This window comes from Myripristis murdjan, chromosome 22 (genome assembly GCF_902150065.1).
Source record: "Myripristis murdjan chromosome 22, fMyrMur1.1, whole genome shotgun sequence".
In the NCBI taxonomy this organism is placed as follows: Eukaryota; Metazoa; Chordata; class Actinopteri; order Holocentriformes; family Holocentridae; genus Myripristis; species Myripristis murdjan.
Genome location: NC_044001.1, coordinates 17,532,653 through 17,545,995, shown reverse-complemented (window position 1 = coordinate 17,545,995; position 13,343 = coordinate 17,532,653). Strand labels below are relative to the sequence as shown.

At 42.3% G+C, this 13,343-nt stretch overlaps 2 protein-coding genes across 2 annotated transcripts in view; both read left to right on the top strand.

Annotated features, from left to right (window-relative positions):
• The window catches only part of LOC115354312 (inositol-tetrakisphosphate 1-kinase-like), a 578,973-nt gene that overhangs the window by 367,115 nt on the left and 198,515 nt on the right, over positions 1-13,343 (top strand). The window lies entirely within an intron of this gene.
• c22h14orf180 (chromosome 22 C14orf180 homolog) overlaps positions 1-13,343 on the top strand; it is a 150,470-nt gene that overhangs the window by 131,105 nt on the left and 6,022 nt on the right. Inside the window, exons 5-9 of the mRNA XM_030044663.1 lie at positions 4,238-4,472; positions 5,280-5,310; positions 9,329-9,415; positions 10,845-10,965; positions 12,901-12,931. Coding sequence (XP_029900523.1) covers positions 4,320-4,472; positions 5,280-5,310; positions 9,329-9,415; positions 10,845-10,965; positions 12,901-12,931 — 423 coding nt within the window. The 5' untranslated portion in view covers positions 4,238-4,319. The remainder of the gene's footprint in view (positions 1-4,237; positions 4,473-5,279; positions 5,311-9,328; positions 9,416-10,844; positions 10,966-12,900; positions 12,932-13,343) is intronic.

Below are 13,343 nucleotides of genomic sequence, written 5' to 3'. Positions count from 1 at the left end.
CAAAAATGCATCAACATTCAGCCTAAAAAGCATCTGGACAGTGAATTTTCTTTCTGGCCATTGCACTGTTTTACTTCTACCATTCAAGATCTGTTTCCATTAGTGATGGCTTTTTGTTTGGAAATAGTTTTTCAAACTGACATGACAACCCTGAGTGGTCCACTAGGGGGTGCTAGAGCAGAGGAAAAGATTACCCTAGTGGAGGAATTATGTGGGGCATCCTCATTAATGAACAATGCCTACTGGGCTGATTTGTAAAGTACCCTGACAGTGGTAACAACCATTATTAACCGAGTCATTTGGCAGTATTCATTATGAATGCTGCCAAATAAGCCAAAGAGAGCTGTAGCTGCTTGGTGTCAGACACACTGTGTGTACAGTGTGCATGTGTGACCCCTTCACAATGAAACAGTAATGAGGATCAAAGTGATAACATCCCCACAGCCATAATTGCATATGATCTATGATGATTCATACTGTGTGAATTTGCAGCTCATGGCTCAAGGACAGCATTTACTTCTGAAGCACTGCTGGAATGAGAACAGAGCAAAAAAAAAAAAAAATTATGAATAGTGTGGGATGATGTATAGTTCTGTCAGAATCATAGCTGGAGGATTTGCGTTACTCTGTTTACCTGGACAGTGTTTGTCAGTAAAAGTCACTGGGTCAGATAATTGAGTAAAAAGAGACAGATGGTGGCAGCATTTACTGCTGATTACATGGAGGTCATAAACTGCATTTCAGTGGCACGGGGTGTCTGATCCAAGCCCATTAAACCGACAGAGCCTGAATCTTAGAGGGATGCTTCAGCTGCCCAGGAAGGAAAATGGAAGGGTTTAACAATGAGGCAAGATTTCAACATACAGACTCACAGTTTGTGGAGCTTAACAATAATACAGTATTTCTGGCAAAGTTCTTCATCAGGAAGTCCACATGGTAGACTACCTGCAGAAACTTGTGTGTTATGTTGAAAAATAACACTTGATGTTTTCTTAACATCAGTGACACTGGTGTATTGTAGCTAGGGACGTAACCGCTGTCACTCACTGAGAGCAGAATATTCCATACCAGAGGCCTCTAGGCTAAAGCAAAACTGCATAGAGAGGCAGTGTGTGCACTGTGCAGTAAATATAAATAGTATATGCTGATGTAGGGCCATGTGCAGCGTTGTGAAATGACACAAGGACACAAGAGAAGCAATGTTCCTTGGCAAACCCACTGGACAATGCAAAGTACATTATTCGAACAAATGGTTTATTAATACAGCTAAGATTTATGACCTTGTTGGAACTCAAGAAGAAGAAAAAGGAGTATCTGCACAGTCAGACTCACTGCAGTGCTTAGTCGTGCATCTCTGCACTTCAGACAGAAACAAATTGTCACTTTTTATTTTTAAGCTTTGGCAATTACAGTAGATTACATGTCCTTATGTTGTGTCTATACTGTGCTATTAACACTGACTCACCATGCACTAATGAGTCAGTGTAAATATGCAAAAAAAGCAATCGACAGGAATGTGTTGAATATATCGTTCTTTGAGGGCCACTGTTTGTGATGAATGTATTTCAGTGCAACATACTGTTTTGTTCAGTGGTGGATTCTGTTGAGGGGCCTTGATTTGGTCGTCTTGCCATGCATTTACATTAGTCTGGTGTATTGGCTTGTCTGGAATCAGGAGCTGTGGGCAGCATTTACTGATCACACTGATGGATTTTTCTACCAACTCGACAAGACAGGCAATCAATATTCCAATTACAGGTAGATCCCCACTCAAGCACTGTTGAATAGTGAACATCAGTCATTATCTTTGTCAAAATAAATCCCAACATATATACAAAGCAGTGTTCAGCACACTGTGTGACCAAATGATCCAAAGCTTTCTGTTACCAATAAGTCAAACTGTATAATTCTCTAAACAATAAGTTTATTATCAAGCATTATTTTGTAGAGCCTTATTAAACAGCTTGTGAATGTAATTTCGTTTAGCAGCTGGTTTGGAAGTCCTGGATGTGGGACTTTCCCATGAGCACTTGAACATAGCATTATAATTATGGCTAATATACAACAATTATCTAATGGTGGAAATCAATCCCAAATGCAGATCACTACCAAAATCCATCAGCTGATTCCTGGGCCAAGGGCTACCTCTCTATTTCAGTTTTTTTTTTTAAAAAAACTTGCTTATATACAGAAAGGGGTGAACTGTGCAGTGATAATTATTAAATGATATTCATAATAAAGACATTTTAGGCATGGACTGTAGATTGTTGACAGCTGTGAGGTTTATTTTGACTTGTGAGTTTTATATATATATCATATTGCCATAAATATTTTGTTTTAAGGACCACTGCTGATATATTCAGGTATACTGTGATAGATTTTGTGATAATAGTACTCAGGATGTCAAGTGGTTTTGTGTTTTAGCAAACAAGTGCATTTGTTTTTCCTCAACATGACAGGCACAATTATCTAAATTTATATATTGTCATTATATCAGATACAATATCACACTTCATAATTTCTGTTGGGTAAAGAATTTAGAGCAAGTTTAAATCCATCGGAAGGGAAAATCACATGTATATGTGCCCTGCTGATTGGGTTTCCTGTTGCATGGCTTCTGACCTGTTGTTAACATGGACAGAACATCCAGTGCCTCCTCATCACAGCTGACGTGCATCTGTTCAGCCTGGCTGGCCTGTAATGAGGAGATTGAGCCAGCTCCTTTTCAATTAAGACTGCCTTGCCTGAACAAGAAGAGCCCGGCCACGTCCCTCTATCTCAATCATGTCACAGGCTTCGCTCACTTTCTCTTTGCGTTCTCGCTCAGCCCTATTGACGTCACGGTAAAGTGAGCAGAATCACCTGTCTGTGTGCCCCAGTCCTCTGGGTGGAGGGTATAAAGTGGCCTGCATCAGCATAATCAAGTTCCATGGCTGCTCTTGATGCTATTAGTCCAAACTGAGCAGTGTTCACAGCTCCCTGAGTCTGACCTGCCTCTGCAAGTTTAATGCTCTCTGATCTCCAGTCTGCTGGCATTCTCAGCCATTAAAATCCCATCCTGCTCAGCTAGGTGGATCAGACGCTAATGGAGACTGACTCTGCCCATTTGCTTTGTGTTACCCCATTCATTTCCTGCAGCTACTTCAGTTGTGTCTGAATGGAGGAGCAGGGAGAGGGGAGGGCAGGATGGCCCTGCTTGGCAGCCAAGATCCATTCATAATCATCTGGATCATCCATGGACTAGGTGCTGCGGCCATATCTCTTCACTTTTCCCTTTCTCTCCCCAGGCACAGATTGTCCTCGCTTTAATGTTGATTAGCAGAGTGTGAAGCGAAGTGTGCAAACATCCAGAGGAGGCACTCCTCATGAATAAATATTTGTTGTCCTTGTTTGCATAGCGAGGAGCACTCTCTCCACACACATACACTGACTGCTCCTAATGACCCTGTGTTTGCAACCGCTGCCTGCCTCGCTTTAGCAAGTTTACGAGTGCTTGGTTTCTCTATGGTGATGTTACTCTGGGAAACATGCCTACACAGCATTTATTCTACACCGCTTGTAACGTTTGTGGGGATGGTGCATAATTCTTTTGCATCCCTGTTTCTCATACATAAACCATAAGTAGGGCAGTAAGCCTTAAATTGATTCCCACAAATACTGTAGATATGCTGAATGCACTGCTCTGTGGATGTGCAGCTGCAGGAGAAATAGGTCAAAACACAAATTGGCATTAGTTCTTATTAAGCAAAGATAGTATCACACATTTTGACGTACATCAGACAACATGAGACTACATGTGCCGTTCATGATGCTGATGAAAACTTAAAACATTGCAATTTTTACAAGGATCAGAGAGAGAGAGAGAGGGAGGGAGAGCCACTGAGCTTAGCACACGCTGACTGAGCTACTGTACGTGAGCAGAGCAGCAATTGGTCCAGGGCCCTGTCACTCAAAGAACAAATACCCTCTGACTTCCTCTCTCCTCCTTTCCTGGTGCAGCCTGGGAGGAGAGGGAGGGGAATGGATCTGTCCTGTGTGAGTCGCTGGAGCTCCCTCAGCCTGCTCCTTGCCACCTGTCCTTGACTTACTGTGGACAGACGAGGCTGAGAGGAAGACGTTCTGCTCCCTCTTCTGTTTCTACCTCTCTGTCTGTGTTTGTGTGTGAGCAGCTGTGGGGCTTCAAATCCTTGCTTCTCTGTCTATCTCTCTCTCTCTCTCTGTGCCTGCGGTGCTTCAGTGGAGTGGCGAGGAGAGGAGCGTTTGTCCTCGGCCGGTGGAGCTCAGATGGGAGGCAGTGCTGCCTCTGGTTGGGACTGGGGATGCTGAACGGGGGGAGGGAGGGCCTGTTTGAGCTGGGACAGCAGCTCCAGCAGCAGGGGGAGTACCAGGCCGCCCTCCACTGCTTCCTCAGCTGCCTGTTGGGACTGACCCATGTGCAGAGCTTCACCTCTCTGCCCAACTGTCTACACCAGGTGAGCCAATGGCCTGAGGACACACACACACACACACACACACACACACACACAGCATCTCTCTCTTTCTCTTTTTTTCATGCACACTGTACACTACATGTTCCTTACATGCATGCTGTATAATTACACTGTATCATTTACCTGCATAGCCTGATAGACCAATTTGCATCCGTACTCCTTTTGAGCACACTGATAATTAACAGTAAAGCACACAGAGGGAACACTCAACCTTGATGTCACTAATACCAATGTCAAATGTAACACAGTCCCGTCATGTTTCCCTGTGTTGACACTGCAAGATGTGGATACAATGTTTGTGACAAGAATAATGCTTGTTTAAGCCTCATATATATGTATTCATATTCATTCATATATAGATATCCTCAGTGGGACTAATAGTGTGGTGATGTGTTATCTGATGCAGCATTCACATAACAGTGTTACTAGGCACCCCACATTTGTTGAACAGAGTGTCCAGTTTACAGAGAGTTATGTGTATTTTTTAAATGTCTTGGTCAGAGGCTCAGACTACATACCAGTGTGCTTCACAAGGCCTAAAATCTTTCTCCTATTTATAAGTGCCTGATGAAATGTCCCACATATCAAAACATAGCCTTTACTCCAGAACACTGGAATGTGTGGTATGATGTTGACCAGAGCCGTGGTGGCAAGAGGGAAAGAGAAACAACTTGCTTTGTCAAGCTATGACGTCACATGTGTACTCAACTGAGAACGGCTCTGGAAACTAATCATTCATTCAACATCCTCTCAACATTTAACCTTATTTGTTTTTATGTGCTTTTGCAGATTGCAGAACTCTTCATCACTGAAAAGAATTGTATCCTTTTTTTTAAACAAAATGAGGAAAAATAGGTCCTAATGTCACATCTGAGCCTTTTCTACACTTTTATCCTCCCCCCTCAGGTCTGGGAGTGCCAGCAAAAAACGACTGACCATAGAATTAGAGTTCTATTTCTGTAAGGCTTGAACACTGAAAGGGTTGTCAGAGGAGGCAGGCATGGCAAATGCAGTATAAAAGAGGATGTGGATCCTCACAGAAAGCAGTGTAAAGTGAGGGGGATGAGTGAATGTCTATCAGTAACTCCATAATAACACATTTGTTTCGGAATGCCTTCTGTTTTGTGTTTAGCTCAGGCTGGGTGTCTGCCTCTTAAGAGGATTTGTAGGCTCTTATCGCCGTACAACACTGTGTGGAAGAGCACTAATTAACCTGTATCCACACTCACGAGGCTGTGAATGGCCACCATGCTGCTTCAATACAGTAGACTATAGCAGTAGGCCTATAGGGCATGGAGATAATAGGGAGGTGTCACGTTTCAGGATATATTACCCCCATGGCTCTGCTCCCAGTTACTGAGACACTCCAACACTTAACTTGCCAGCTCAGGTTATCTACCTCTGCATGACTCTATCATTCACTGTCCATTGGCCAAAATAGGCTGATTTTCTGGGCTTCACTTCATCAATACACAGCCATAGTCCCGTTTTCAGAATGAAAACGTATGTAGTTAAGACGCTCATCTCCTATATCATGACAGGGTTAAGTCTTTTGACATACAATGCTACATAACATCATGAATAGTAATGAAATAATGGTGTCATGTCAAGCCATCAGTGGCACTTTATGTGTGATAGAGTTACCATGTTACACTCTTGTACTTGTAGTGTAACATTACAACTATAAAAATGTACTGTAACCACATCCTATGCAACATTTAGAGGGTCAGTAAATCTGAAGTGACCATATTAAAAAATAACAACAGCATTTTTTCTGGATAAGCAGTTGAGGATGAGATGAGATGTTTTTCTCTCATAAGTGTTCACAATTTTGCATAGTTGAACAAATAAATGAATAAATGAATCACCAATATAATACACTTAATGTATTGTAATGAGCAAATTAACCTCTGATATATCACTTAGATTTCCTCTTAGGTAGTTTCATAGATTTAAAGGGGAAAAAAATATATACTGTAGAGTATGACAAAGTCACATAATCTATATTCACTTGTTTCAGTGCTTCGTTGGAGCTTCCTCACACTTTTATTGAGTGAAATATTAAAATCCCAGACACCATCTCTCATGGCTGAAGCATCACATCAAATGGAAAAAATCTAGATGTCTTGCACATCATTTTATACGTGTTTCCCCTCAATTTAGCATGACTGTTAGCTTTCTCTGGATATTGACTAGGATTTAAAATAATGTAAAAGTAAGTAAAAGGGTTATCTTGGCAGTTTCCATTGCAAGTTTAAGTTCAAGTTATTCAAAGCTCAGTCTCAAAGGGTTTTACATGCCGACTAGTTTACAAAAACAGGACGACACCCCCTGACTTCATCCTCATCCTCATTGCGTGCTTGAGAGTCGCTTCAGCTTTTGGTCAGCAGCAGTTCTCATGAGCAGCATAAGAGCTGAAGCAGTGGCGTTGTGGTCATGTGGTGGCCCTGTAGGGAGAGAGGTGAAGGGTCACTGTGCTCAAAGTGAGAGCTGGATGGGAAACGCAGAGTTTCACAAGAAGGGTTTGCGGCCTGACCACCGCAGCATCTCCTCACATGGCGTCCTTGTCTAAAACAATTCTGAGCAACATAAAAAAAAAAAAAAAAAAAAAAAAAAAAAGCAGAGCCACATGTAAAGTTGTGTGTTCTTTGTTTCATGCTGGAGCACTGGCTGTACTCCAGATGAATGCATTAAGTGCAGCTGATAGTAGCAGTGCCATTATATCTCAGGCTGTTGTTATCAGAGCTGGCAGTATCTAGAACTGACCTTTGCCCAAAGCCAAAAGCTCTCTTGGCTGCCGAGAGCTTTATTGATGTGTGTTTCATAGGAAGTATATTTATCTGTCAATTTGACTTTGATCACAAATAAAAGCTGGGATACCTCAGCATGCTGCAGATATCATCCAACATTAGTAGGCCTCATGGGGTGTATTCAGAAAAAGACCATAAGGAGTGAGCTTTACAACACAATGACTTTTATTCTCTCTCTTTCACAGTATTATTCATATTTGACTATATAATGATGATTGTAGAAATCCCAGACTCCTAGAGGTGGCCATGCTTCAGAAATTCATCTCTGTCCAGCCCTCAGCACAGTTTTGAATGTAATCACCAGTGCCTTTGGAAGTGCTTTGGTTAATGGAAGCTTTTGGAGCACCGTCCAATTACCAGTCCAGGCGTATGTGTATGTGTATATGTGTATGTGTATGTGTGTGTATGTGTGGGACCAGGAGGGGGTTGGAGTACCTATCCCCAGGAGATTGTATGCTCTTCCTGCTGTGTTGTTGTTGTGGTCCTGCCAGGCTAAAAATAGCTGCACGGCTAGCAGAAGTAGTGCTCTGACCTTTGATGATTGCTGTTCCACTAATCCTCCCTCCCAGATGGTTCCTCATACCCACCTCAGTCTTCGCTGCCAGGTGACTCGCAAGAGCTGAAACACATTTAATGCATTTCTAATGGTCCTGTAATAACTCCCTCAAGATTCACTCAAAACAAATTTGCGGCATTGTCTGCGGTGATCATGTTATCCCTGCGTGTTTAACCATATAATTAAATGTGCCGACTTTTTCACACCAGATCGGCGCCGTCTCTTCTCTAGTTTGTGCGGAGCATATTCAATTATTCAGGGGTGAATACATACTCAACAGCTGTCACTTTCTTAAGATACAAACCATGCTGGCCCTGCGATGGTGATCAACATTCACTCCTCATCGTCCATTATGTTTCATGGCTTCACTCGTTATGCGTGCACATTTTAGGAGGTTGTTTTATTATCTTTCTGTAAGGTTTCCTGTCATTTCCGTCTGACGAGGACAACACAGGATTCATACTGTAGTGATTTGTTGCTTGCCTCTCTAGTTTCCTTACAGATTATACTCCTGGTGACAAAACAAAGGAAACCAGCTGTTGTGGTTTTCAGATCTATGTCAACCTGTTCTTGGAAAGTGGATACTGACTATTGACCTTTTTAGTGTAAAGTAAAGACCTGTAAAACGGGTATATATTTAGCTGATATGTTGAGCGGCTTAAGTTACAAGGTGGGTGGCCACAGTGAAGGAAATTGAATAACCAAAGGCTGAATTTAGTATGTTTTACACAAGAGTGATCTGATATTAAGTAGGACACCTAGCCAGGCTGGGCTGTGTTTATTTTAAGTATTCCCTGTGCCAGTGCTCTTTAAATTCACCTGTCAAGCATCAGTGGTGTCACTTTACAGTGGGATGTACTCCCAGAGTATATGAAATGCTTTTGACAAAGAGAACAGTCTCTATTTTTAGGGGCTTTTAATAGCTGAGTCTTTTCATGGAAACAAGTATAAAAAAAAACTTAATAGCTGGCATGTAGATCAATTAAAAGTGCTCTGTTCTGCTAAAAATAAAGCAATCTGTTTCAAAATGTGGCCAGCCTTCATGCCAAATAGTTAAAGCATAACCACAAACACGCATGCACACACACACAAATCAGGTTTTTTGCTTGGATAATAATTACTCATTTTGTGAAAATAACTAACTTTCTCCAAGCTACAGACCACATAAACTAAATGTCTAATCCATGGCCAAGAAAGAGTTAGAAAAGAATTTGTTTTTTGATGAGAGCATCATAACTCTTGGTTTGTTAATTTTTTACAAGGAATGAAATTTGTTTCTTTTTTTAAATCCATGCCTCAACGTCAACAATTTGTTTGGGATAGCAACAGAAAATCTTACAGCTTCTGTTTGTGCCTGAGGTCATGTTGTTCAAAGAGCGGAGTTATCAGGGTCATCTGGCGAGCTGTTTATAACTTCAACAACTGACTAAACCTGTTGACAAGTCAGAGTGATCCTTCACCCATATAAACAGATGGGAAGGCCCTTCAGTTCATCCAGGCTGAAAAAATGTTCTACGAGGTGGCACTGATAGAGCTCACCGCTCTCCAGGGGAGCACAGGCAAGTAAACACGCACTTTTGATCCTGATAATGAAGGATTCTGGGAAAATGCAGCACACATTTGTCACACAACACAGTTCATAAACACCGACTCTGCCTTTTGTGGAGATTTTGGTAAGTAGCAGTAATGAAGAGAGAAGCGCAAAAACTCACCCCCAGTTGAACCAGTGAAGCTGTTCAGCATCCAGCAGCAGAGGACTGGGGGCAGTGGGCAGCTTGCCAGTCTTAATCCGTGTAACTGTATGAATGCTTAGGGTAGGGCACAACTGAGAGTTTGCTTAGCAAACTTCCCTGGGTAAATGAAGGTTAAAAAAACAGCAACTTATGTAACCTGCATCAACCAACATCAGGTTACTTAACCTGCAAAAAATCTATTGACTATTACACAATGTGCGTCTGCACACTCCACAAGGCCATTCTTTAGCTCACCTAACCAAAAGGAAATGATGATCCATTTGACCCAAGTCCATCTTTATTCACAATAAACCTGGTGGAGCTCTAAGTGAGCATTCGCAGCGGGGGCCACTCATTCATCACCTGCTGCTGCTGCAGACGTCAGCCTCTCCCTCTCTGTCTGCTGCTGAGGCAGCAGCCCAGTGTAGCGTGAGCAGAGTGGAGGAGTTGGGGGACAGACACAGAAGACAAATGGCTGCACTTGGCAGTATCTCATTAGGAGCAGTATGGCACCATGGAATACTGAAGCCCCTGATTCAGCACTCACTTGGATTGAATGCTGGGCTTCTCCTGGGGCAGAGTTGGCACCAGCTGAAGTCCACAAGCTTGCTTGCTCTCCACAGTATCTTTGTCAGATCTCTACCCATTTCCTCATGTTCCTCCATGTGATGTTAGCACTCATTTTGTGCTCTCTGTAATGCAAAGCAAACTATTTACCTGATGCTATGATTTGTTTGTACTTCATGCATGGATTAAAAGACAAAGTCAGCTCCACCTGTAACAGTGTGAAATGTACATGTGTGTTTTTCCGTATGCGATAGTGTTGTTGTTTGTATTGGCTCTGCAGACACTGCGTGGTTGTTTGTCTGTGTGTGTGTGTGCGACTGTGCGCATGTGTGCGTGTGTGTCTCAGTATTCCAGTGGGCGTGGTGAGTCTGTTGTTTGACTCCCATAACCTTTCTCTCTCTTGCCCTTGTCTCTGCTCTCTTGTCTCCAGTCTCCAGTCTCCAGTTGGCTCCACTCTGCCTTTGCACCTCCATAGTTCACGGTGCTGCCAGACAGGCAAACAGCCAGATCTCCAGGCTTTTTGGATTTATCTTTCAAACTTTGCGCAGACAGAGAGATAAAGGAAGCAAGGGAAGAGAAGAGCAAAGGGAGAGGGATAGAGAAAGGAGCAGAAGGCAAGACAGAGGGAGAGACTGAGAGGTTTGTTGGCGGGCTGACTGTGATTCCATGCCCTGTGTTTGTGTAACAGGGCCTCAGGAGGAGGCTATGTTGGGCTCTGCAGGATGGGCCACCCCAGAGGAGCTTTCAGAGCAGGCCTCCCAGGCACAGCACCTCGAACGGCTGGCCCAGCTCTGCATCATGAGCAAACGGTAGGTACAGCCGCATGCTGCAATAACTCCTGCTTTTGTTGTGTATTTAATGGGGCGTTGCATGTTCTGTGTGTTTAAGGGCTCAGTGGGCTCATCATAAATGAGAATTTACTGTACAGTCAAACAAAATGTTCACTGCTATAACTTTTGCCACCAGTTTTGTACAGGCTGTCTGTTGTAGTCTGGTGGTTGTTATTTGTGTTTTGATGATTTCAAAGCTCAAATCAGATCTAACTGGGGAATGAAATGATCTAGTGTAGTGTCTAGTGTAAGTGCACACAATATACATGTTTTACTTTCTGTTGCCAGTGTTTTTAACTGAAGATCTTGATGTGAAATTACAGTTATTACAGTTGCTATTATTAGTTATAATTAATTACTATTATTATTATTTACAGTATAATTACCTTAGCTTGGTTTCAAGGAAGTTTTCAAGGAAGATCACTGAAATGAATTAGTAAGAGACCATTTTCTTATGATTTTTCCTGCTCAGGTAGATTTGTGTGACTATTTGGAGGGGAAAAAAGCTATTATTAATTAAAATTCACATTTTAGTCACATTGTAGAGCCGTACTACATGAAAATGTTTTGCACAGAAACCACTGAGATAGGAAATTCTATTGAGGTTATGGGGAAAACTAAATTTAAAGACGCTCATACACACATATACCTTTCTAGAATGGAATTTTTTTTGCACTAAATAAACTGAATCGCCAAGTATTTTCGGTAGCGTTGAATTTCCCCCTTGATTTAGCGAAAAGAGACACCGTCTCCTGTGTGAGTTTCGGGTGTTACCAGAGGAACACCTTAACTGGATCTGGTGTCTCCTATTGCATGGGTACTTTGTTAGGCCATAGCATGCACACATTTTCTTTGCCTCTGTTGTCATTGTTGGGATTAGGCCATTTAACCTGATTGCTTGAGAGGGTGATGGAGGGTGGAAGACTTGCTAGATGGAGGGGTCCTTCATTAAGGCAAGGAGCATGGTTAAATTTGAATGAGATGGTACTGATTGTGTATGACTGTACCCTGAGGCTTGGGTTTCTAGGTAAATAAGGACAAGCAGGAATTTGATTCTGTTCCTTGATCTTTTCTCTTAAATATCAGAAACTTCCCTACTGAAAAATATATAAAAATTTGTGATAAGAAATAATTAACCAAAGGCACTGATATTTTTTAGTTTCTTTAGTATGGCATCAGTCTTTGTTAATGCCCCTAAAGCCCACAGTGCCTCCACCTGTAGCCTCAGCTCCGTGTCTCTCTTGCAGGCAGGAAGTTGTAATGCTTCCTGAATCTTTCAGCGATGTCGTAGGAAGTCCTTTGGGCTGGCGAAGGGCTTCTCTATCTTTGGTGATCAGATGTCCCCCGAGGACCTCTAAAGCAGTGAAAACGGACACCTAGGCATTACTAATTGAAAGGAAGTGTGGCTTTGGAACAGTGATGCTGACATCTGTCACACTAAACAGGTCTTGCTCTACATCTATAGGCACACGTGAGGGTGTGAGGGTGATGAATGGCCTTGGCTGCCATTGCAGGCGGATATGAGTAACAACACATGGATCCCAAATGTAACAAATTATGTTTGGCTGGCGTAGTAGTTAAAGGGAAGAGTGGTGGAAGAACACAACTCAGGAAACCAACCCGCGAGCGCCATGCCTTCTGTAATTCACCCTGGAGACTAAACAGGGGCAGCCAGTGCTGGCAGAAATAGAAGGTTTCCACTTCTTCTATAAGGTGGCCCAGTGCCTGCAGCCTGGCCGTCTCTAATCACAGTACGCGCAAGTTTAGATTTGTCATGTTGATTCATGCTCCAAACACTGAAATGGATATGCTCACCTCACAATGCTGTATGCCCCACTAAGCTTGATTAAGGTCAGCCATTGTTATCCTCTCTGAATAGGAAATCTTACTGATGTTGTCCTCCTTTGCTTTCAGGCCTCATCTTGCTTTAGAATACAGTGGTAAGGTATGTATGCTTCATAAACTGTTACTTTCAGATTTTTTGAGCAGATATACATTTAAAAGGTTTTATACATTTCAGGCCGTATATCAAGGTTGATGCCCATCATTTACATAGCATAATTTCACCGCTACCTTTAGTGACAACACACCTGCCAGTCTGCTGCAGCTTCGTGCTCACCTTCAGCACTATCCAACAGGGCACTCGCTTTCAGCCTCAAAAACCATTATAATGTCCTTTTTGATAATGGGAAACTCTAAGTACATTAAATATGTCTAGAAATTTAAATTGCCCACTCAAATAATGATCGTAAATGGTGCTTTCTAACAAGTTTTATACATTGCTTTGATCTGCTTAAGACTTGGCTAATGCTGAGTTGACTTGAACTTAGACCTCAGATTTTTTCATCTTGGAAAAT